General features: G+C 40.8%; 3 protein-coding genes across 11 annotated transcripts in view; 2 read left to right on the forward strand and 1 right to left on the reverse strand.

Annotated features, from left to right (window-relative positions):
- LOC106572560 (arf-GAP with coiled-coil, ANK repeat and PH domain-containing protein 3) overlaps nucleotides 1-2602 on the forward strand; it is a 112571-nt gene extending 109969 nt beyond the window's left edge. The window contains exon 24 of the mRNA XM_014146849.2: nucleotides 2345-2602. Within this exon, the coding sequence (XP_014002324.1) occupies nucleotides 2345-2451 (107 nt within the window). The 3' untranslated portion in view covers nucleotides 2452-2602. The remainder of the gene's footprint in view (nucleotides 1-2344) is intronic.
- Nucleotides 904-7236, reverse strand: LOC106572561 (uncharacterized). 4 transcript variants are annotated; one of them, XM_045696278.1, is made up of 14 exons: nucleotides 6959-7236; nucleotides 6499-6623; nucleotides 6304-6367; nucleotides 6127-6184; nucleotides 5916-6021; nucleotides 5740-5819; nucleotides 5506-5585; nucleotides 5402-5432; nucleotides 5036-5142; nucleotides 4868-4892; nucleotides 4677-4781; nucleotides 4405-4533; nucleotides 4156-4279; nucleotides 904-4011 (listed from the first exon to the last, which is right to left on the reverse strand). In XM_045696278.1, the coding sequence occupies exons 1-14, from the start codon at nucleotides 7029-7031 to the stop codon at nucleotides 3847-3849; spliced, it is 1272 nt and encodes a 423-aa protein (XP_045552234.1). In that variant the 5' UTR covers nucleotides 7032-7236; the 3' UTR covers nucleotides 904-3846. The 4 variants fall into 4 exon arrangements, with proteins under 4 accessions (XP_045552234.1, XP_014002329.1, XP_014002328.1 ...); XM_014146854.2 differs by having other exon boundaries at nucleotides 904-3969; nucleotides 6478-6623; XM_014146853.2 differs by having other exon boundaries at nucleotides 6478-6623.
- On the forward strand, nucleotides 6858-21749 carry LOC106572559 (homeodomain-interacting protein kinase 1). Of its 6 annotated transcripts, none has more exons than XM_014146843.2 (18): nucleotides 6858-7126; nucleotides 8494-9248; nucleotides 10920-11111; nucleotides 11299-11480; nucleotides 13377-13500; nucleotides 13770-13889; nucleotides 14393-14479; nucleotides 15004-15185; nucleotides 15777-15927; nucleotides 16505-16709; nucleotides 17001-17119; nucleotides 17372-17500; nucleotides 18454-18623; nucleotides 18841-18978; nucleotides 19168-19335; nucleotides 19575-19786; nucleotides 19897-20030; nucleotides 20370-21749. In XM_014146843.2, exons 2-18 carry the CDS (start codon nucleotides 8496-8498, stop codon nucleotides 20763-20765), a joined length of 3462 nt encoding a protein of 1153 aa, XP_014002318.2. In that variant the 5' UTR covers nucleotides 6858-7126; nucleotides 8494-8495; the 3' UTR covers nucleotides 20766-21749. The 6 variants fall into 6 exon arrangements, with proteins under 6 accessions (XP_014002318.2, XP_014002317.2, XP_014002316.2 ...); XM_014146842.2 differs by having other exon boundaries at nucleotides 7079-7171; XM_014146841.2 differs by lacking the exon at nucleotides 6858-7126 and adding an exon at nucleotides 7871-8194.
- Nucleotides 21750-23109: the final 1360 nt, after the last annotated feature.

Raw genomic sequence — 23109 nt, forward strand, 5'->3', positions numbered from 1 at the left:
TCGAAACCTTAATGACTTGGAGAAGATCTGCAAAGAGGAGTGGGACAAAATCCCTCCTGAGATGTGTGCAAACCTGGTGGCCAACTACAAGAAACGTCTGACCTCTGATTGCCAACAAGGGTTTTGCCACCAAGTACTAAGATCATGTTTTGCAGAGGGGTCAAATACTTTTCCCTCATTAAAATGCAAATCAATTTATAACATTTTTGACGTGTTTTTCAGGATTTTTTTGTTGTTATTCTGTCTCTCACTGTTGAAATAAACCTACCATTACAATTATAGACTGATCATTTCTTTGTCAGTTGGCAAACATACAAAATCAGCAGGGGATGAAATACTTTTTTCCCTCACTGTAAGCACAGCCTGTGTACACTTCACCTGCTGTGTGTACACAGTCAGAGGATGACCAGTCCTCCATGTTTACCTTGATACTGTGCAGTTGCTTACTGACTTAACCATGTTTACATCATGTTCCAGAGCTGAAATCATCTTGATCAGGAAATGACATTAGTTGTCCTTGCTGTAGGCCAGTAACAACTGATGTTTTTACATTGCGTTTGGGTTGCTCGAGTTTACTTCAAGCCAAAGACCACATTACGTTCTTCAAGTAATTTATGAGCAGAAAATAAGTAAGCAGTAAAAAAATATTTAACTTTTGAATATGTCTGTTAAACTTTCAATTTCATTCTTGTTTTGGCTTCTACTGTGCAGTACATGACAAAACGAGTAGTAGTAGATTATATTAGACTCAATGAAAGATCTGGGGAACAATGATTTGCATCAAGCCACTAAAGGTTTACATGTTGTACAGTACAGTGTATCGAAGTCAGTGGATTGACTAGACCATAGGTTGACCAGGTGACTGCTATGCTGTAAATAGTCTAAACAATTATTACCACTTAAAACTGCTTGCTTGAAACATGTAAATTTGAACTTTCCTGTATTGTCTTTCTTTTTTTTTTTTTTTACTAATTACCTCTGTACATGTTGTTTGTATATTGTTAGAGAACATGTCTCTGAGTATCTTTACCTTACACTACTGCTACCTTTATGTTAATTTCCTTTTGCTAATGTCTGCTAAAATGAGAAAATACTGAAAATAAATGGAAGATGTGACTCATTCAACACCTAACTTCTCCCGCTGCTTATTGCTTCATTTCTTCTGTTCTTTCTATAGCACTGTTTTAACACTCCCTCTGTCACTACAACTTAACACTCTCCCTGTCACTACAACTTAACACTCCCCCTGTCACTGCAACTTAACACTCCCCCTGTCACTGCAACTTAACACTCTCCCTGTCACTACAACTTAACACTCCCCCTGTCACTACAACTTAACACTCCCCCTGTCACTACAACTTAACACTCCCCCTGTCACTGCAACTTAACACTCCCCCTGTCACTACAACTTAACACTCTCCCTGTCACTACAACTTAACACTCCCCGTCACTACAACTTAACACTCTCCCTGTCACTACAACTTAACACTCCCCCTGTCACTGCAACTTAACACTCCCCCTGTCACTACAACTTAACACTCCCCCTGTCACTGCAACTTAACACTCCCCCTGTCACTGCAACTTAACACTCCCCCTGTCACTGCAACTTAACACTCCCCCTGTCACTGCAACTAACTGCATTAACCTGAACTGGCAATGCACTTATGAGTCAACCACTTACGTCTAGGGTGAAGATATAACAACATACCACACATTTTCAGAGATTAGAAAACCTGTCCTCCTACATTCAACTCAGGGATTCAAACATTATTTCTATGATCAATCCAGTTTGCCCCATTTATATATATATATATTTTTTTTATACTTGTTTCAGCGCTTTATAAAATGTTTTCAATTTGTTTGATAAATCGGTTCTCAACCGTTTATTTGAAAGGCCTGTGAATTGGCCCCTGTACTTGGTGTGCTGCGCATTTGCCCATTGATCATAAATTACCAAATAATCATAGATACACACAGCCATAGACTGGAATGTTCTTCTTCCCTCCTTTTTTAAATTAGTCTAGCTGAGAATTTCTTGGGGTAGAAAGGAGTTTGACTGGCGGTCGCCATTGTCACCAGAAAAGTAAAGCTTGAGAATTTGGTAATAGATTGGGTGAAGCCTAGAGTCATGATGACTAGACTATGGGTTTGTTCCTCTGCTGATGTGTTATCTAGAATCGAGTGTCTCATTTTTAAAATCTTTTTTTCAGGTTTTGAACAATCGATTTAATGTTTTTTCACACAAATTCCACTTTATTTTATGGCAGGCCTACTGTTATTTACCAGTTCAATTCAATTGCAATTCTTGACGATAATGCTCTGTTACATTGCTATCCCTTTTCAGGAGACACTACTTACCTGGACATCTTCCGAGAGTTTTCTCACATGGCCTCCCACAACCCAGAGAAGCTGAAGCGGAGGAGTGTACATTTCAGACACTCCTTCAGGTAGCCCACGGATGGATGAGATGTCTGGGAGGTCGTACTTGAAGAGTGCAACAGTCACTTTCATCATTACAGATTTGAATAGTGTGTCTATCCACCTCATATTCAGAACCTGACTTTAGGAATCCTCTCAGATTCCCAACTCATAAATGTTCTTCACAAATGAGAACCACTATTGCATTCTTTCAAATTGCCGTACTACAGGTACTATCTCTACTAAGAATACCAATACTGACTAACACTAAATTACTCCACTCATCTTAATGGTGAAACCACTTCTGTCAACATGCACCTACAGTATATGGGAGATGCTTAGAAATGTTGCCTCAAAAACATAGGCCTACAGGTATGGGTGACGATATCAAGAATTATTGTCACTGTTAAAAACATCTGTGAATTCTTAGATGCTGTTCATGACATGTATTACTTCTTTGACAAAAGATATTGATGCTTTCAGCAATTGGGAAGCATATTTTGTTGGAGAATGCTGTATGTTACAAATGTGTGAGATGCATATTCTGTCATCAAATCAGTCATTTGTTTTAATAACTTTTTGTAATGTAGCCTGTACTTGCTTTATGAGGATATGCTGGACTTGTCCTCTCCTATTAGCTGTATGACATTATTTTTAAGCGTTGTTGTTAAATGTTAACTTTAGATAAATCCAAGCACTAAACATTTTCTTATCCTGTGTTCTAGATAGATATCAGTAGCTGTTGAGAATTATGATAATTCTTCGTGTACTTAGAACAGCTTGATTATTTTGTTCAATGAACCAGACTCATTATAGAAGGAATAACAGCATATTATTTACATTGCAAACCGTTTTTTTTTTTTTGTGCATTCCTTTGGTCCATTTATTTCTTTCAAACTTGAATTAAGCAGCAATGTCTCTACACTATAGCCTATAGGTTTTCAGCTCACTTAGGATAAATGGATAGGGTTGTTTCCTTTGGATACCATCCAGTTCTTTGAAATGTGTTGTAATGTCAGTATTATTTTTCAAATAAGTTTTGTTTTTATCCTGGAACTATATGGAAGGTGATATTTGATTTCGACTATGCTGGTATAGTCTTAATATTTTGTTAAAATGTAATGTAGATTGTCTTTATATTCATACCACTATGCATTTCAATGCAGATATTGTATATAAACGCTGTAGAGGCAAAATGCTAATATATCTCAAAGGAATGTAAATTTGTCTTGAATATTTTAAATTGTGAAACTAAAGAAAGTCTCTTAAAACTGACAAGTGTTCAGAGCGGTTCCTTGCCTGACTAAGTACAACAATTACACAAGACTGATGTGTCCATATTTCTGAAACAAATTACATTTAATATAATTTAAACTAAAATAACAACCATTGGCTGGCAGCCCCCTGAGGATGACTTGAGTTTAAGAGTCAGGAGGCGTCATAAAAGGGCAGTTTGAGATACTGATACCAGTGCTTGAGTTGTTGGGGTAGGAGCTGGAAGACGTTCTCAGTGAGGAACATCAGAGCATCTTGCATGGCTGGTTGCAGAAGCTGATTCGATGGCAGAGAGAGAACAAGGAGACAAAATTTCTCCTATAAACAATAACAGGGTTTATTTTTTAACTAATGGTCAGGCTTACACTAATAATCCACAAACAAACTCTGATACACTGATACAAGTGTTCAAAAATGATTTGCCATGAATCTATTCACTTCCAGAGAATTTGGAATGATTACCTTTAAGTAGGGCAACTTCTTGTGAGATAAGTTGTGGAATTGGCCGATCTTCTGCAGGATGGTCCTGTACTCAAAGTCCCTGTTATCGGACAGTTCTGAGACATCGCTCTTCAGGATTTCGTACCTAAGTAAACATTTTAAAAGTAAACTAAAATACAACCAATGTCAACATTTACTGTATTTCACATGAATTTTCCCATGAACAAGTGACACATAATACATAGTTGGTAACATAGAACTGAAACTCGCCAAAATAAAAGCGCAGATTTTGGTTCCCTGAGCTCATGTTTTAGGGAGGAGAGAAGCATAGGTAGACTTGTCTCCTTCCTTGAGGCCATCAATGCATCCAGGAGAGTCCTCATTCTCTCCTCTCTGTGTCTAAACAAAACAAATTAAACATACTGACTCTATACTGTAAATGTTTTCACTTGCATTTATGTTTTGATCCCAAAAGAATATTGAAATGAGAGGAAAAGTCTAACATTACACAGGCCTATATTGGAATCATTACAACCGCTTACATTTTCTTCTCAAACATGTCTGTCTCCATCTGATTGTTCATAGATCTCTGGATTTCGATGAACTTTGTTCTGACACGTTCCAGCATATCATGTCTGTTCTTTGGTCTGAAAAAAATATGTCAAGATTGAATATCTATATTCTACTCTCTCATGTTTCATTAATGTCTTAAACCCTGGCCACTGATACTCACTTCTGAGGATCCTTCTCATATGTGGCTGTGGAAAGTAAATAGTCAATATCAGTATTTCAATCTGACATTCAGACCCAAGTAAACCGTTATATGCCGTTTATACTGAAGTGTCATTATATGGTCCTTATATATTTGTTATACTGCAAATCAAAATGGCTGTGTACTAACTGTTCTCATCCAAGAGCAGGTTCAGCCAGGGAGGTAGGTCCCCAGTTTCATTCTCTACCTCCTTTAGACCTGCCTTCCTTCTGAGTCCTAACTGGACAGGCTTACAACTGCAATGTTTTAAGGTGGAATTGACCATTAAACTTTAGTTAGCAAATACATAATTAATTAGGGGTGGCAGGTAGCCTAGTGGTTAAGAGTATTGGGACAGTAACCAAAAGGTTGCTGGTGTGAATCCCTGAGACTAGGTAAAACCATCTCCCGATGTGCCCTTGAGCAAGGCACTTAACCCTAGTTGCTCTGGGTAAGAGCGTCTGCTAAATGACATATGGATTGTAACCAATGTACTGCATGTATTACATTTCTTACCCAGCAAACTTAGCGGAGGGTGATTTTGGCTCTGAAAAACAAAAACCATTAAAAACAATGATAGTACTGGTATTCCCATGAAAATCTGTGGACAACTTTACTACCTTGGTCTTGGTGATTGATGAATGACTCCCACAAGTCTGGGTTGATGTTCATGTCCTCAGGTGCAAATGGAATCAGACACCTGACAACATAGAATCACATCTGAATTATTAAAATAAAAAATGTATTTTATTTGAATGCAGTTAAATCAAGCAGGTTACCATACACTAGCTATTTAAGTTTTGTAAGTCAATGGGTATTGTAAGAGGTGATATAAATTGATTTAGTTTGGTTACCTCTGAGAGTTCTTCAAAAGAACATTGGTTTTATCTGTGTCTTTCATGATGATGTTCACATACCCACTTGTAAGAGGCAACTTGGTGAGAAATACACAACTTCACTGTACAATTGTGTCATTTATTACAACAATGAATGAACACTAAATGTCACCCATAAATAAAGCAAATCTAACCAGTGTTTTCACGTCTCTATTCCTCATGTTGGTTAAGCCACAAAGTATCTTGTAGATCCACTGAAGCTTCTCTATTATGTGCTCGTCCCTCCTGAATTTTATCCTTCTGTATAAAACGTAAAATATGGTATTGAAGGGTGGTTATAACATGGCCATTTAAGAAAGTGTTGGTGCAATACAAAATATGATTTGTTAAAAATCATTTACACACCTTAATATTTCCTCTTCTGCTGGAGCATGCTGCTTTATTGACATGGTGCATTCTATATCTTTATCAGCAAGAGGGGGAGTGAAGGGAAGAACATAGTTGTCAACAACACAAACAGTTGCAGCTACTTTCTCCACTTGTAAAGGGTCAGATATATTCCAAATGTTAGCATAGGCCTACCTGCAGCAATCTTGTCATTAGTAGATCTGGGTGAGGTTTTCTTTGGTAGGGGTGGAAGTCTATCCTATGAAATACAATAAATACAGAAACGTGATGTTACATTAAAACTGTTAAAGCTTTTAACAGAGCTCAGAGAATGATAATTAATTCCTATTGAGTAGGTAGCTAAAATACCTGGTCCCTCAAGCAAATTACCAAGGGACGGCCTGTGTTCAAAGCTTGTCTCATGGAGGACATCTCTTTGAGGTACTGTTTCAGATGTAAAAACCCATTTTCAGTTTGTGCGGCCATGGAGGGTAGAGATCTAACATGGTCCTCCTCTAAAAGAAATGTAACCAAATCTATTAGCCATATCTGCCTATGCTTTAAAAAAAATCTGAATTAACTCAGTGGATAAATAGAAAGTCATACAAACAGTAGGATACTGTTAACAGCGAAGTCAAGTGGAAATCATCAGAATGTGATTTTAGAGGGCTAACGTATCCCTTTAAATTTGCTAGCAAACTAACTACGTCACAGATTGTGTTACGCTAACCTGGCTAACTAGCTTGCAATTTTTTATTATGGTTTTTACACAACTTCTCTGAAGCAACTGAAATTAACATAATTGTACATTATTGTTGAAGTTGCTTAAACGTTGGTTAACGTTTCTTACCTTTGCTGTGGTGTGCTTTGTTATTTATATTATGGCTAATGCTAAATCTTCTAGACATCTCCAAGGCCACCATCTGAGCATGCGCGCGGCACAAACGAGATAAGAAAGACAGTACAGTATGAAGATAGGCAGAAACTGCTTATCCGATAGAAATCCTTTATCACACTTGTAAGCGATTTCATGGCGACGTTGGCTAGCTAAACCACATATAGGGTTAGTTATAAAAATGTTTGGCTAAACTCATTCTGGGGCGGCAGGTAGTCTAGTGAATAGAGCGTTGGACTAGTAACCGAAAGGTTGCAAGATCGAAACCCTGAACAAGACAGTTCCACTGTTCCTAGGCCGTCGTTGAAAATACATTTTTGTTCTTAACTGACTTGTCTATTAAAATTAAAATAAATTCGTAGAAACGAAACACGTAATCGGATCTAACGGTCGTCTCGCGCAGAACGGCGCATGTGCAAACCGTCAAATCAAAGGCACTCCTTCGATATAGAGTTGTTTTTGACGAAAATTAAAACGTGTCAGTTTGTCATTTCCACGAGGTTGGCGTAATAACATGTTCAACTACTTAAGACATTGTATTGAATCTAGATTGTGCCTTTTAGATTTCGAGAAAATTAACCAAGGAAGAATTTTCTCATTGACTTCTCCAACCCCTGCTTGGTCTGTTTCGCAAGCGTTCACGACATTCTCACGATGTGGCTCCTCTGGGTTTAGAAACTCTGTGGCAGTACCATGGGTTCTATTTCCTCGTTCCTCCTAGTCAAATATTTCATTTGGTCTCTTAAAAAGTGTAGCTACCACAAACACCAAGCAGAGGCGGTGATGTTTCTTCTGATCTTTTCAATGATTGTTTCTGTTTAGTCTAAAATGTAATCCTGAGATTATTTTTTAGGAGACTACAATTTATCACGCGCTTGTTTCCAATCCCTACGGTAATGCTGAAGCGCTTCTGGTGCTGAGGTATACGGTTGATTTGTTATGGATTGATGGATGGGATGGGTCTATCCTACTGTTTTTGCAGTCAGTTTGACATTTTCTAGGTACCTCTAAATTATGTGATGTCGTGTGATATCCTCGTGTTGTTATTATGATGTCCCGGTTGATGTTTTGAGATCTCGAGGGGAGATCTGCATGAAGTTCGCATTAGCTGGAATCTTAGCTAGTATCTGCCTCCAACTAGCTAGCTAGTTTGGGAAATCGATCGGACCCGCAGGACTAAACCAAACGCAGGTGACGTTTACCTATGCAATATATGTTATTTTCCGGTTGTTGACAAACAGTTTTCCATAAGCGTCCTTAGCCTAGCTTGTTGCTTTGATCCACATAGCACAGCCTGGGCCCGTAGATAGCAGAACACTTTGATGAAACACTAACGTCAGCTAACGTTTGAGTTGTAATGCTGCTAAAATGATTTGAACGGTTTGATCTATTACAACAATGTAAGATGGCTAGTTAACACCAGTTGTCAGTTTATGATGATAGAGAGGTAGCCAGCTTCCAGTAATCTCTTTGCCTCCCATTTTGTGTAGACATGGCTTCCCAGCTCCAGGTTTTCTCCTCTCCCTCAGTCTCCTCCAGCGCATACACTCGCACCAAGAAATTGAAGGTAGAGAACAGTGTGTGGGATGTGAGCGGCCAGGTGGGAGACAACAACTACACTTACTACCAGCAGCAGGGCCCCATCCAGGGAAATGGAAACACATCCCCCTCTGCATCAAGTTTCAACCCAGCATACAACTCCTCCAACTCCAACCAGGGGTATCCATCAATGGGGGGCTCCCGGGAGCAGACAGTCGTACGGGCGGCAGACAGCACAGGCAGTGCCCGAGGACCCTCTTCATCTTCCTCCTCCTCTACCAGTCACCATGTCAAGGATGCTGCATCCTCCTCCCAGCCAGGGGACCTATACCACAAGCAGTACAGTAACAGCCTGAAGAGGAAAAGTGAGGAGGTGGACAGCAGTGACAGTGTTCAGATCCTGGAGGAGCTCTCTGCCCCTGTGCTCTCCAACCGCCCCGCCGCTGGTGGGGGGACCACCACAGCCCAGTCAATAGCACATTCCACCTCCACCACTAAGAGTAGTAACTCCCACAGTGAGGGGGACTACCAGCTAGTGCAGCATGAGATCCTGTGCTCTTTGTCTAACAGTTATGAGGTGCTGGAGTTCCTAGGGAGAGGTACATTTGGCCAGGTGGCTAAATGCTGGAAGCGTGGCACCAATGAAATCGTGGCCATCAAGATCTTGAAGAATCATCCTTCATATGCCCGGCAAGGTCAAATTGAGGTTAGTGTCACTAAGCAGAAGTGACTTTCTTGTAAGCTTTAACCAGATAAATTAGTCTCTGGTCAGAGCTTCAATTGAATTTGAAAATTGTAGAGGTACCATGCATGTGTACATTTTGTAGAAGTTTGGGAAGGAGATGATAATAAAAATATTTTAACATATCTACAGTGCCTTCAGAAAGTATCCACACCCCTTTACTTTCTCCACATTTTGTTGTTACAGCCTGAATTTAAAATTAATTTAATTTAGATGTTGTGTCACTGGCCTACACACAATACCCCATAATTTAAAAGTGGAATTATGTTTACTGAAATGTTTACAAATTAATAAAAAATGAAAAGCTGAAATGTTTTGGGTCAATAAGTATTCAGCCCCTTTGTTATGGTAAGCCTAAATATGTTCAGGAGTAAACTTTTGCTTAACAAGTCACATAATAAGTTGCATGGACTTTCTGTGTGCAATAATAGTGTTTAACATGCTTTTTTTAATGACTACCTCATCTCTATACCCCACACATACAATTATCTGTAGGATCCCTTGGTCGAGCAGTGAATTTTAAACACAGATTCAACCACAAAGACCAGGGAGGTTTTTCAATGCCTCGCAAAGGGCACCTATTGGTAGATAGCTTTTTTAATAATTATTTTTAAAGCAGACATTGAATATCCCTTAACATGGTGAAGTTTTTAATTACACTTTGGATGGTGTATCAATATACCCAGTCACTACAAACATACAGGTGTCCTTCCTAACTCAGTTGCTGGAGAGGAAGGAAACTGAGGATGGATCAACATTGTAGTTACTCCATAATCCTAACTTAAATGACATATTGAAAAGAAGGAAGCCTGTGCAGAATACAAATATTGCAAGACATGCATCCTGTTTACAATAAGGCACTAAATTAAAACTGCTAAAAATGTGGCAAAGAAATTTACTTTATGTCCTGAATACAAAGTGTTGTGTTTGGGGCAAACACAACACATAAATGAGTACCGCTCTTCATATTTTGAAGCATGGTGGTGGCAGCATCATGTTATGGGTATGCTTGTCATCGCAAGGACTAGGGAGGTTTTTTTAGGACAAAAATGAATGGAATGGAACTAAGCACAAACAAAGTCCAAGAGGAAAACCTGGTTCAGTATGCTTTCCAACAGACACTGGGAGACAAATTCACCTTTCAGCAGGACAATAACTTAAAACACAAGGCCAAATATACACTGGAGTTGCTTACCAAGACGACATTGAATGATCCTGAGTGGCCGAGTTACAGTTTTGACTTAAATCAGCTTGAAAATCTATGGCGACTTGAAAATGGCTGTCCAGCAATGATCAACAACCAACTTGACAGAGCTTGAAGAATGTATAAAGAATAATGTGCAAATATTGTACAATCCAGGTGTGCAAAGCTCTTAAAAACATACCCAGAAAGACTCACAGCTGTAAACGGTGACAGGGGTGTGAATACTTATGTAAATGAGATATTTCTGTATTTCATTTTCAGTACATTTTCTAAAATGTCAAAAAACAATGGTTGACTTTGTCATTATGGGTTATTGTGTGTAGATGGTTGAGAAAAAAAATCTATATAATCCGTTTTGAATTCAGGCTGTAACACAACAAAATGTGGAATGAATACTTTCTGAAGGCTCTGTATCTGCCATCGTTCTGCAGGTGAGTATCCTGAGCAGACTGAGCACAGAGAACGCAGACGAGTTCAACTTTGTGCGTTCCTACGAGTGTTTCCAACACAAGAACCACACCTGTCTCGTGTTTGAGATGTTGGAGCAGAATCTCTATGACTTTCTGAAGCACAGCAAGTTCAGCCCGCTGCTGCTCAAGTCCATCCGGCCTGTGCTGCAGCAGGTACGATACAGTACAATTAATTGTCTTGAACACTTTTTTTTTGTACTGCACAATACTACTATATGCAAAATAACACAATACACTGTACATATTGCACGTTACCCATATCATACACATATTTTACAGCCACATACATTATATATATATTATATATTTATTGTTTTTACATTGTCACGTATGTCATCAGGTGGCCACGGCCCTGTTGAAGCTGAAGAGCCTGGGTCTAATCCATGCTGACCTGAAGCCTGAGAACATCATGCTGGTGGATCCTCTCAGACAGCCCTACAGGGTGAAGGTCATCGACTTCGGCTCCGCCAGCCATGTTTCTAAGGCAGTGTGTTCCACCTACCTACAGTCACGCTACTACCGGTGAGTGCCAGTCAGGGTTGGGGTCAATTTCATTTAGATTCAGTAAATTCAGGAAGTAAACTGAATATTCCAATCAGTAAAATCGGCATTGGAATTTCAATTTACTTGACTGAATACAAATTTAATTGAGCCCAACCCTGGTGCACGTGTCATTTTGTGACATAAGAGTCTCAGTAGCCATGGATATATTGCAGGCTCAATATTATGTACTCATGTTATCAACATGTCCAATGGTTTACAGTTGAAGTCAGAAGTTTACATACACTTAGGTTGGAGTCATTAAAACTTGTTTTTCAACCACTCCACAAATTTCTTGTTAACAAACTATAGTTTTGGCAAGTCGATTAAGACATCTACTTTGTGCATGACAAAAGTAATTTTTCCAACAATTTTTTACAGACAGATTATTTCATTTATAATCCACTGTAACACAATTCCAGTGGGTCAGAAGTTTACATACACTAAGTTGACTGTGCCTTTCACCAGCTTGGAAAATTCCAGAAAATGATGTCATGGCTTTAGAAGCCTCTGATAGGCTAATTGACATCATTTGAGTCAATTGGAGGTGTACCTGTGGATGTATTTCAAGGCCTACCTTCAAACTCAATGCCTCTTTGCTTGACATCATGGGAAAATCAAAAGAAATCAGCTAAGACCTCAGGAAAAAAATTGTAGACCTCCACAAGTCTGCTTCAACCTTGGGAGCAATTTCCAAACGCCTGAAGGTACCACGTTTATCTGTACAAACAATAGTACGCAAGTATAAACGCCATGGGACCACGCAGCTGTCATACCGCTCAGGAAGGAGACGCGTTCTGTCTCACAGAGATGAACGTACTTTGGTGCTAAAAGTGCAAATAAATCCCAGAACAACAGCAAAGGACCTTGTGAAGATGCTGGAGGAAACGGGTACAAAAGTATCTATATCCACAGTAAAATGAGTCCCATATCAACATAACCCGAAAGGCCGCTCAGCAAGGAAGAAGCCACTGCTCCAAAACTGCCATAGAAAAGCCAGACTATGGTTTGCAACTGCACATGGGGACAAAGATCATACTTTTTTGAGAAATGTCCTCTGGTCTAATGAAACAAAAATAGAACTGTTTGGCCATAACGACCATCATTATGTTTGGAAGGAAAAGGGGGAGGCTTGCAAGCCGAAGAACACCATCCCAACCGTGAAGCACGGGGGTGGCAGCATCATGTTGTGGGGGTGTTTTGCTGCATTAGGGCCTGGTGCACGTCACAAAAGAGATGGCATCATGAGGGAGGAAAATTATGTGGATATATTGAAGCAACATCTCAGGAAGACATCAGTCAGGAAGTTAAAGCTTGGTCGCAAATGGGTCTTCCAAATGGACAATGACCCCAAGCATACTTCCAAAGTTGTGGCAAAATGGCTTAAGGACAACAAAGTCAAGGTATTGGAGTGGCCATCACAAAGCCCTGACCTCAATCCTATAAAACATTTGTGGGCATCACTGAAAAAGCGTGTGCGGGCAAGGAGGCCTACAGTACAAACCTGACTCAGTTACACCAGCTCTGTCAGGAGGAATGAGCCAAAATTCACCTAACTTATTGTGGGAAGCTTGTGGAAGGCTACCCGAAACGTTTGACCCAAGTTAAACAATTTAAAGGCAACGCTACCAAATACTAATTGAGTGTATGTAAACTTCTGACCCACTGGAAATGTGATGAAAGAAATAAAAGCTGAAATAAATCATTCTCTACTATTATTCTGACATTTCACATTCTTAAAATATAGTGGTGATCCTAACTGACCTAAGGCAGGGGAATTTTACTAGGATTAAATATCAGGAATTGTGAAAAACTGAGTTGAAATGTATTTGGCTAAGGTGTATGTAACCTTCCGACTTCAACTGTGTTTTGTTGCAGGGCGCCAGAGATCATCCTGGGCCTTCCCTTCTGTGAAGCTATAGATATGTGGTCTCTGGGCTGCGTCATTGCTGAACTGTTCTTGGGTTGGCCTCTTTATCCTGGTGCCTCAGAGTATGATCAGGTCAGCACCACCTCTTCTACTTTTTGTGAGACACGACACTGTCATCCATCATTGACATGTATTTGTTTCCTCCATTTTGTTGAAGTATCAGTCATACATGAAATGGCTGGTTTCCCAGACACAGATTAAGTGTAGTCCTGAACTAAAAAGTGTGTTCAGTGTTAGTCCAACACTAGGCTTAATCGGTGTCTGGGAAACCGGCCCTAAGTCTGTTTGTGACCAACCTCTGATTAGCACTGTTGCTGTTGCTTTTCTCTTGGCTTCATCAGATCCGGTACATCTCCCAGACCCAGGGCCTGCCTGCTGAATACCTCCTGAGTGAAGGCACCAAGTCCAGTCGCTTCTTTAACAGAGGCCCTGACTCCAGCTACCCCCTATGGAGGCTCAAGGTACAGTAGGTAACATATTAGGAATCAGAATGTTGATAATTACATTTTTATAACTAATTATGTTTCAAGTTTTTCAAGTTTTATGTTTTTTTAGTTGTATGTACAGGATATACATGGTATATACCTTCAAACGAAATGCTTACTTGCAGGTTCCTTCTTGACAATGCAACAACAATAAGAAATAATACAAGATAAGAATACGAACATAAAGTAAATGGCTCAGTAGAATAGAATACATTTTTTTGCATAAGTAAAATACAGGAAGACACATTTAATGTACAATATTTACACATGTATTAGAGAAGGGGGTGATTGAAAGGCTGGTGTTTAAATTGTTCAGGGTAAGTGTTTAAATTGTTCAGTATTAGCAATAGTGGATAAGAGTATGGTAGCAGCAATTGTGATGTGTGTGTGCATATTGATGAAATATCTTGTTCACTGATGTATATTGTACAGTACCTTTTAATAGTATTTATTTATTTACATTTTCTTTTTGACTGTAGACTCCTTCGGAGCACGAGGCGGAGCTGGGGATAAAGTCAAAGGAGGCTCGAAAATACATCTTCAACTGTCTGGATGATATGATGCAGGTGAGGGTGACTAGGTCGCCATTCATTCTATAAATCTACTCTTGTCATTAATCCATTACTATTTTGTACTAGGCTATGCTTATAAATTGGTACGTTTCATATCACCAATTTATTTGATCTCTTCAGAGTAGACTTGGATGTTTAAAGATGCAATATGCAACTGTCATTCGGATTGAAAGCAAGTCTAAGAAGCTGTATATCTGTTCTATGCACTATTTATATGCTTCCCGTTCTTAAGTTTTGTTTTTTGCGTCTTTTACTTTCGGCTTTGTGCACCAGCTTCAAATAGCTGAAAACAATATTTTTGGTTATGGAAAATATATTTCACAGAGTTAAAAAAATATATATAATAATAAATAAAGACGGTACAATGATTCTCTACACTATGCTTGCTTGTTTTGTCACCAAAAAACTGAAATTAGGAGAATTTTAGCAACCAGGAAATGGTGGAGCGATTTCTGCATAGTGCATCTATAAATGTTTACATTTTAGTCATTTAGCAGACTTTCTGTATGTTGTGGCAGGTGAACATGACTAGTCTGGCGGGGACTGACATCCAGGCAGAGAAGGCTGACCGGAGAGAGTTTATTGACCTGCTGAAGAAGATGCTAACGCTGGATGCAGACAAACGCATCACCCCCATGAAGACCCTCAACCACACCTTCGTCACCATGACCCACCTGCTGCACTTCCCTCACAGCTCACAGTAAGTAGAGGATCGTCAGGACTATCGCATTGTGGCATTTATGTCAAATTAAATGTAATATCATTTTTTTGGCCAAAGAGCTCTTACACACGATAGCCCAGGATTAAGACAGCTTGGCAAATCTCCTTGTTTTTACATTTACATTTTAGTCATTTAGCAGACACTCTTATCCAGAGCGACTTACAGTAGTGAATGCATACATTTCATACATTTTTTCCGTACTGGTCCCCCGTGGGAATCGAACCCACAACCCTGGCGTTGCAAACACCATGCTCTACCAACTGAGCCTCTCGAGATGATAAAATGTTTCATCAAATCAAATGTATTTATAAAGCCCTTTTTACATCAGCAGTCACAATGCTTATACAGAAACCCAGCCTAAAACCCCAAACAGCAAGCAATGCAGATGTAGAAGCACGGTGGTTAGGAAAAACTCCCCAGAAAGACAGAAACTGAGGAAGAAACCTAGAGAGGAACCAGGCTCTGAGGTGTGGCCAGTCCTCTTCTGGCTGTGCCAGGTGGATATTATAAGAGTACAGAGTACCTTGCTCCTTTAGATTCACATATGCCATGATATTTCTTCTTTTTCAGTGTGAAGTCATGCTTCCAGAACATGGACATTTGCAAGCGAAGGGTCAGCCCTTTCGAGAGTGGAAAGAATCTGTTTTCTAGCAACAACAATCCCAGTGCAGCTACAAACCTCACTGTTACATTTAGCAGCCAGCTCAACCAGCACAACCAGGTGAGAACTGTTGTGGAAATTCTTACACAGGGACACTAAAAGTCAATCTTAAATTAATCATTATTGTCAGCGCGCTGGAGGTTCCAACAAACGTAATGCACCATAGTGAACATCTGTCTGTCAGAAGCTCAGACAAGTTATATTTGCATGATTTAGCATAACTAATTAATCATGACTGTTTTGTTTCATTCATGTGACCGACCAATACTGGGTCATGCATGTGACAGACCAATACTGCACTCCTTCTAAGCTGAGACCTTGAAACTGATATCTTTCATTCTCAAAACAAGGTCTGGGTGTACTGCCAAATTGCAGCTACTGATAGTGAGGATTCGTTCAGTCAGTCACTTGCATGAACACAGAAATTGGTTTATAGAACAGCACATGAATAGAACACAGAAATGACTTATAAGAAAAACACATTTTCATCACAGAACTAAGGATCTTTTTCCCCTTAAGCTAATATCTTTTATCATCAGACTTACTCAGCATGTCCTAGCATGAACATTTTACAGCATGTAAAGTGTGAAAGTGAAATGTGATGAATGGTTATTTCATGTTATCCACACAATGTCAGATGGCGTCAACCGGTGGCCAGTCCCTGTCCCTGAGCAGCAACGTCCCTCTGCTGAACTACCAGTCGGGGCTGTATCAGCAGGCTACTATCAACATCCCAGGTCTCCACCAGCAAAGTGTCCCTCTGCAGACCAGACCCACCCAGCTGTGTGGCCAGGCAGAGCCTTTCCAGCAGACTCTCATAGTCTGCCCACCCACCATCCAGGGTGAGAACAGATGGGGCAGGGTTATAATGTTATAGGTATAGTTTGTTTGCCTCTCTTGCTGAACTCGAATGAAGACCAAATTCATGTCGCAGCTAAGTACATAGGTTGTAATGTGGGAGACCGCTTTCAGTGATACATGTTGTGTAGCCTTATGTGATGTAATAACACAAGAGGATCTGAACTTCATAATGTTGTCCAATTGTCCCTAGTTAGATGTAATTTCTGCAGTTTGCATCTGCAGAGCTGTATGCATGACATCGTAACTAATCTACCGCCTTCCTTTCTTCTTAGGCCTCCAGTCATCCGGTAAACACTCTGGGTTCCCAGTGAGGATGGATAACTCTGTTCCCATGGTGCCCCAGAACCAGTCCACTCAGCCTCTGCATCTCCAGCCTGGAATGCTCACACAGGTACAGCAAAACTGAGTGCTGCATGACTACCCACCACAGCTTGACACCATGTGTGTCCATTGAAATCCTATGAATAACCAGAGTACTATTGACAGGATTCATCACACCAAGGTGTTTAGCCTCCTTAACATCCTCTCCTTTCTTTGGAAATCAGTCTCAGACTGATTGGTGAAGGGATGTGGAGATCGGATTGACCTTCCCCATCCAGTTATCTAACCCCTACATCCCTCCCTCAAACCTCCTCCCCACCAGCAATCCTGCAATCCATTGATGGTAGCCACCCTGCACGCCCCTGTGGCAGGAATGGCCCCTCTGTATTCACTGCCCCTGGGCTGTGGGGCTGGAAGGCCTGGCCTACTGGAACAGAGCCCTACCATGCTGGTAAAGCACCATCACTGCTACCCCGTTGCCCCTTTCTCCTCCGACACATGTCAGGGGTGGGCAGAGCATGAGACGCATGTACTGCTGCTAACTCTGGTCTGTGCTTATGCTTGCAGCATCTCATCTCTCCTTTTCTCTTCCCCTTCCAAAAAGAGAGCTTTTACATTATGATACAGAGACAGCTGAAGTTTCCGGAAGTCTTGCTGAAATGTAAATAGATTCAACCAAATGTAAATTTGCACTTCATCACTTCAACCTTTGGAATCCCTGTTGATTCAAAATATCAGTGTCGTTGCTTTGGTCCTGGAATCGTGCAGCAGACATTAGAAATACCATCTTAGAATGCTGCCCCTTGATTGTCTGTCATGCTTCTCTTAACAGATTCCTCTGAGTTTCAGGTTTTAAACCACCTTCTCAGTTCCACAGAACTCTGTCTTCCAGGGCATGTCTGCTTGGCTTGAGAGAATTAACCGTTTTTTCTCCTGCCAGTTGGAGTGCCGGTTTAATGGTGTTTTGATTTCAAACATATTTCCCTCAGCAGTAACTATTGAGGTTTTCTCTGTTCGGGTCATGCTTTGGAAGTCCGGGGAACAGAGAACAATCATATGATGTTTTTCTTTCCCCTCTGAATTTGAGCTTGACTCAGTGGGGGCATGCTGGATGCCAATAGCTTTCCATGTATGACAGGAGCAGACACTGAATCATGTCTGTCTGCAAACTGCATGTGTTTGTCATGCCTCTTCCCAGTGGTTCTTGTAGAATCCACACCCAACCTGTAATGGTCTGACTTAAAACAGACTGTTCAACTTGCTTTCATTGATCTCAGTATTAGTTGTTTTAGAAGCAAACCTAGAATAAATCAGTTTGTTTGTTTTTGTGTGTGTGTGTGTGTGTGTGTGTGTGTGTGTGTGTGTGTGTGTGTGTGTGTGTGTGTGTGTGTGTGTGTGAAACAGCAGGGCTGGCCAGCAGGCACCCAGCAGATCCTCATCCCCTCCACGTGGCAGCAGATGCCAGGTATGTCCCTCCACAACCCCAGCCAAACCCAGACTCTGGTCCCTGACTCCCCCATGGGAGCCCCCCTCTCCGGGGGAGACAGCTCAGGACAACAGGCCTCACACTGGAGGTGAGTACTGCAGTGCTGTCCCTCTGGGCACTAAGGCCATATCATTGTCCAAAGAGCAGAACGTTAGAGGAATCAGAGGAAGCCCTAATTTGATATTTTGTGACATTATTTTGTATCTAGGTTACAGTATGTGGAGACGTTAGATGGTTCAGATAATGTTGTGTTGTACTGATTCAAATATGGTAGGGAAGCTAATTACAAGTTGCTGTCATACCAGGGGTCGTCATGGCAGTCATTACCGTGGCATCAAACAGCAGGACCATACACTGGGGCGTCATGCACCTGCGGCCCAGTTCCAATCAAGATCTCAGCAGGGGAAAAGGTCTAAGGCTCGACATGCCGACAGTAGGGCCAGGTAACTTTCAACCCAATGGCCAGGTCCCAAAATACACTTTATTCATACCCTTCCTCATCAGGTATGTGATTTCTATGAATCAGTGAGAGCTTTATGATGGATGACTTTCAGATCAAAGCAAACTTTTTTAAAGCACATTGAAACATCTCAATATACTTTCCTGTTAAAATGACATTTGTCCCTTTGCAGGCCTGTGTCGTTGCTGCAGACAGCCGCCCTTATGCTCCACAACACACCACTGCCTGCCTTGAGTGGTGATCCAATTGTCATCTCTGATACTCCCAGCCCTGCTGTCAGCATTATCACCATCCATAGTGACACAGAGGACGAGGATGACGGGAAGTTCCCTGCTGCCAGGTGAGGTCACATCCTGTGTATTCTCATGTATCCACCTAATGTGTGAATGAATGAGAGACAAAGGAGATACGCTGCTGTTTTGTTAAGTAGCTGAAACCAGCACCGTGGATGACCCTGGCTTTAGTCTCAATCCCTCGGGTGCGTGTGTCAGTGTGTCTCAAGGGGTTGGGTTGAAAGCAAAAGAGGAATTTTTGTGTTCTAAAAAGAAAACAAAGTTTTCTTCCTCTTTTCTGTCACAGCTCTGGTGCTAACCAGCGGGCCAGTGTGATTAGCTGTGTGACAGTCCATGACTCTGACTCGTCCACCAGCAGTCCCCTGAGCCCCAAGGGCCTGGCCAACAACTCCTCCTCGTCCCAGACCTCCCACTCCTTCTCCAAGTCTCTAGCCATCATCCTGCCCTTAGTGAAGACCCAGTCTGGGGAGAGCAGAGTACAAAAAACAGGTTGGCATGGTAACACACCTCCAGTCTAGTGTTCCCCCTACTATTGTATAGGTGGGGCTGCCCACCTCCTTAGTTTTGTTGCCTTTCACCTTAAATAATTTGGTTTTATTGATTTTCAGATCAACCTGCTAATGTCTCTGGTAAATCCAAGAAGGGAACAGCTCAGCAGTCCAGCAGAGCAGGAGGGACCTCCAGCTCTGATCGCAACCAGAGTGCCACAACTAGCAGATCCCAACCACTCAACCTGAGTCAGGTAAGGGTATATGGTTGATCTCAATTGTCATGTCTTAGGGTTTATTTAAAATGTAGTTATCTAGAATGTGAATGAAGGTATGTATGGGGTGGCAGGTAGCCTAGTGGTTAGAGCGTTAGGCCAGTATCCAAAAGGTTGCTAGATCGAATCCCCGAGCTGACAAGGTAAAAATCTGTCGTTCTGCCCCTGAACAAGGCAGTTAACCCACTTTTCCTAGGCCGTCATTGAAAATAAGAATTTGTTCTTAACTGACTTGCCTAGTTACATAAAGGTTAAATGAAATTAAATGTAAAATGTGAATGAAGTGATATAAATTCTAGCCAATGTTTTCCTCTCCAGGTACAGCAGTCTGTGATGTCATCGTCACAAGACAGAACAGGAGGCAACAACAGCTCCTTGCCCCGTCAGACCACTTACCCTCCTCCCATCTCCTCCAACTCCTCTTACCGCCTGCACGAGGCTGCCTCCATCTTCACCTCTACCCCGAACCTGTATGCCTACCCTGCCTCTGCCGCCCTGGCCTCTGTCTCCCAGGCCGTGGACCAGCTCCATGCCGGCGGCTCTTCTCGACACGCCCGGCCCAATGGGCCCTACTCCTCCCTGGGGCTCCTACATGCCCAGGGACAGTACCACCACCAGCAGCAGCTGGCGGCCCAGCCTTACCCCGTACCCCGATCCAGCGCAGCAGCCTACCAGCTCAGCCAAAGGAAGCTCAGTCAGTACCCCTACCTGTGAAGAATAGAAGCTGCCTGAGACAGAACCATAGAAATATAATCTGTGGACAGATCAGCTCTCTAGCCCAGCGGAAGACCAAATGGAGACCAAGATTATAAAGGTGCACCACTGCACAAGTATAGCACTGGGACAATGATATGTCATATTTTTTAAATGTGCAATTTATTAAGACCTTGTTTAACATTTTAACAGCTTTGTTGGCAATTTCCTGATTTCAGAGACGGTTTTAACGTGGTAAATATTTGTTTTTTCCCTGTTAAATTAAGCACACTTATGTTGACAAAAAAAAGTATTTAGACATTTCTTCTATGTAAAGCCAGTATTTCGTTTTTTTGAATATCTTTGTTTTTAGAATAATAAGCTTATAATAGCCTACCAGTCAAAAGCACTAACCATTTGTGTCCTTTATGTCATTATGACAATTTATTTCCATTGTTATTTTCATCATGTACTTCTGCTAATCAAATTGTATAATATAATGTAGCTTTTATTCATTTGCCTTTATCATATTTTTTTGTGTCTATACATTGCAAATGACCCTGAACAGAGTTCATCTCTGTTATAAATGTTTTGTGTTTATGTTTGTTAAAAAATATAGATTAAATTTGTTGACAAAATGTCACCTTATCTGAAACTTCTGACATTGCCGTTTGCCAACATGAATCTTTTGTGTTTTTCTCCAGCATGTCACTGAGGCGCTTGTCAAAGGCCCTTGACTTTGAAAGTGCTGCTCACATATTCCACACATCACATTAATAATCTCATCACCACTTTAAGCCTATTGATTGATAGGCTTGAATTAATTTGGTGAATTGTGTTGAATCTGATGGTGATTCATTAGTATATAAATAGATGTTGGATATAGAGTTGATGGTTTTGGTGACATGATGGTCGTTCATACAATCATACTATTATAATGTGAAGTGCTACATAGACAATACACCTTAATCATCATATAGGCAATAAAATGGTTTTTAAGATGTATATTGTGGTACTGTATTTTTGCAAAAGATCAATCATGTTTTTTGTTAATAAGCTAAATATAACAGAATATATAGTTTCATACAAAACAGATCTATAGAATGAAGCGGATACTTCTATTTGTGTTTGGTTGGCCCTGGCTGAGCCGGCTTGCTCACCTCCTTCCAAATGGCGATCAGATCGGCTAGGAATGTCTGGATCTGTCAAACAAGAACCGTTCAATAACAGACACATTAGTTATCGTTTGCTTGTCCTAGTCTAGTTGAAATGCACTCTGGCTACCAGACATGTCTAATTACAGAGTTGATGAGTGAACAATATAGAGCAGGTATTGCCAACGGCTACGCGCACTGCCGTCCGGGGTAAGACGAAAAAAAATGTGATTCACATTTTTTTATTAAAATAAACCCCACTTTTCTTTTCTTTTAAAATACATTACTTCACATTTTCAAACTGTCCATTTATATTTTCCAATGGGGCTATACATTTGGGTGAGTTTTTTCTCTCGCCTGAGTAGCCTCGTTTCATTGCCAAAAATAAAATTGAACCATTTAATGTTCAGCGAAATAACAACACAATGTTAAATACAGGTAAACACAATGTCAAATACAGGTAGCCGGGGGGCTCAAGATCGCGGCATGAGAGGGTGTAACATTTCTAGCTGAGGAACAATTTTGGGGTTTTCTCAGTTTATAATTTTAGGTTGCTGTTGCAATTTGTCTTCTCACAAAAAAATAAATATGTCCAGCCATACAATGTAGCTATTTTGAATACTTTTGTAATTAATCAAACCATTGAAATATATTTTGGACGATTTCCAACGAACAAGCTAACGTTTGCTATCGAAAAGTTTCAGCGTGTTTAGTTAAATTAGCTAGCTAACGTCTTCATAGCTAGTAGCATTGAGTCAGGACATGACCAAACTGTTGCTGGGATAATGGATGTTGAAACTTCCAAGGAGAAAAGAGGCATTGCTGAAACTCATATGCTTGCTGTGTAAAAAAAAAAAGGGGGGTGAATGTGAGTCATACCCGAATAGCCCAACCAAGGAGCAACTTCCAAAGAAGCTGAGAAGTGAACCATAACTGAGCCAGCTACAGGACAACATCTTCCGCATCCTCACGGCTAAAATCAAAGAGAGCGCAGATGACATCATGGATTTGGTGAGAAAGAACACTATCAGCATCGTTAATCTGAAGAAAGCGATTGATTTCAATGCTGAGGAAGTAAGAACTCTGAAACAGCAGAACGAATGAAAATCCAAAAGAAATCTCTCAGCATGTTGCCCAGTTTTATCAGAATCGTTATACATCAGCCCAGTCAACTTCCAATATGGATATTTTCTTAGACAATGTAGCAAACA

The sequence above is a fragment of the Salmo salar genome, chromosome ssa15 (assembly GCF_905237065.1).
Source record: "Salmo salar chromosome ssa15, Ssal_v3.1, whole genome shotgun sequence".
Lineage (NCBI taxonomy): Eukaryota > Metazoa > Chordata > Actinopteri > Salmoniformes > Salmonidae > Salmo > Salmo salar.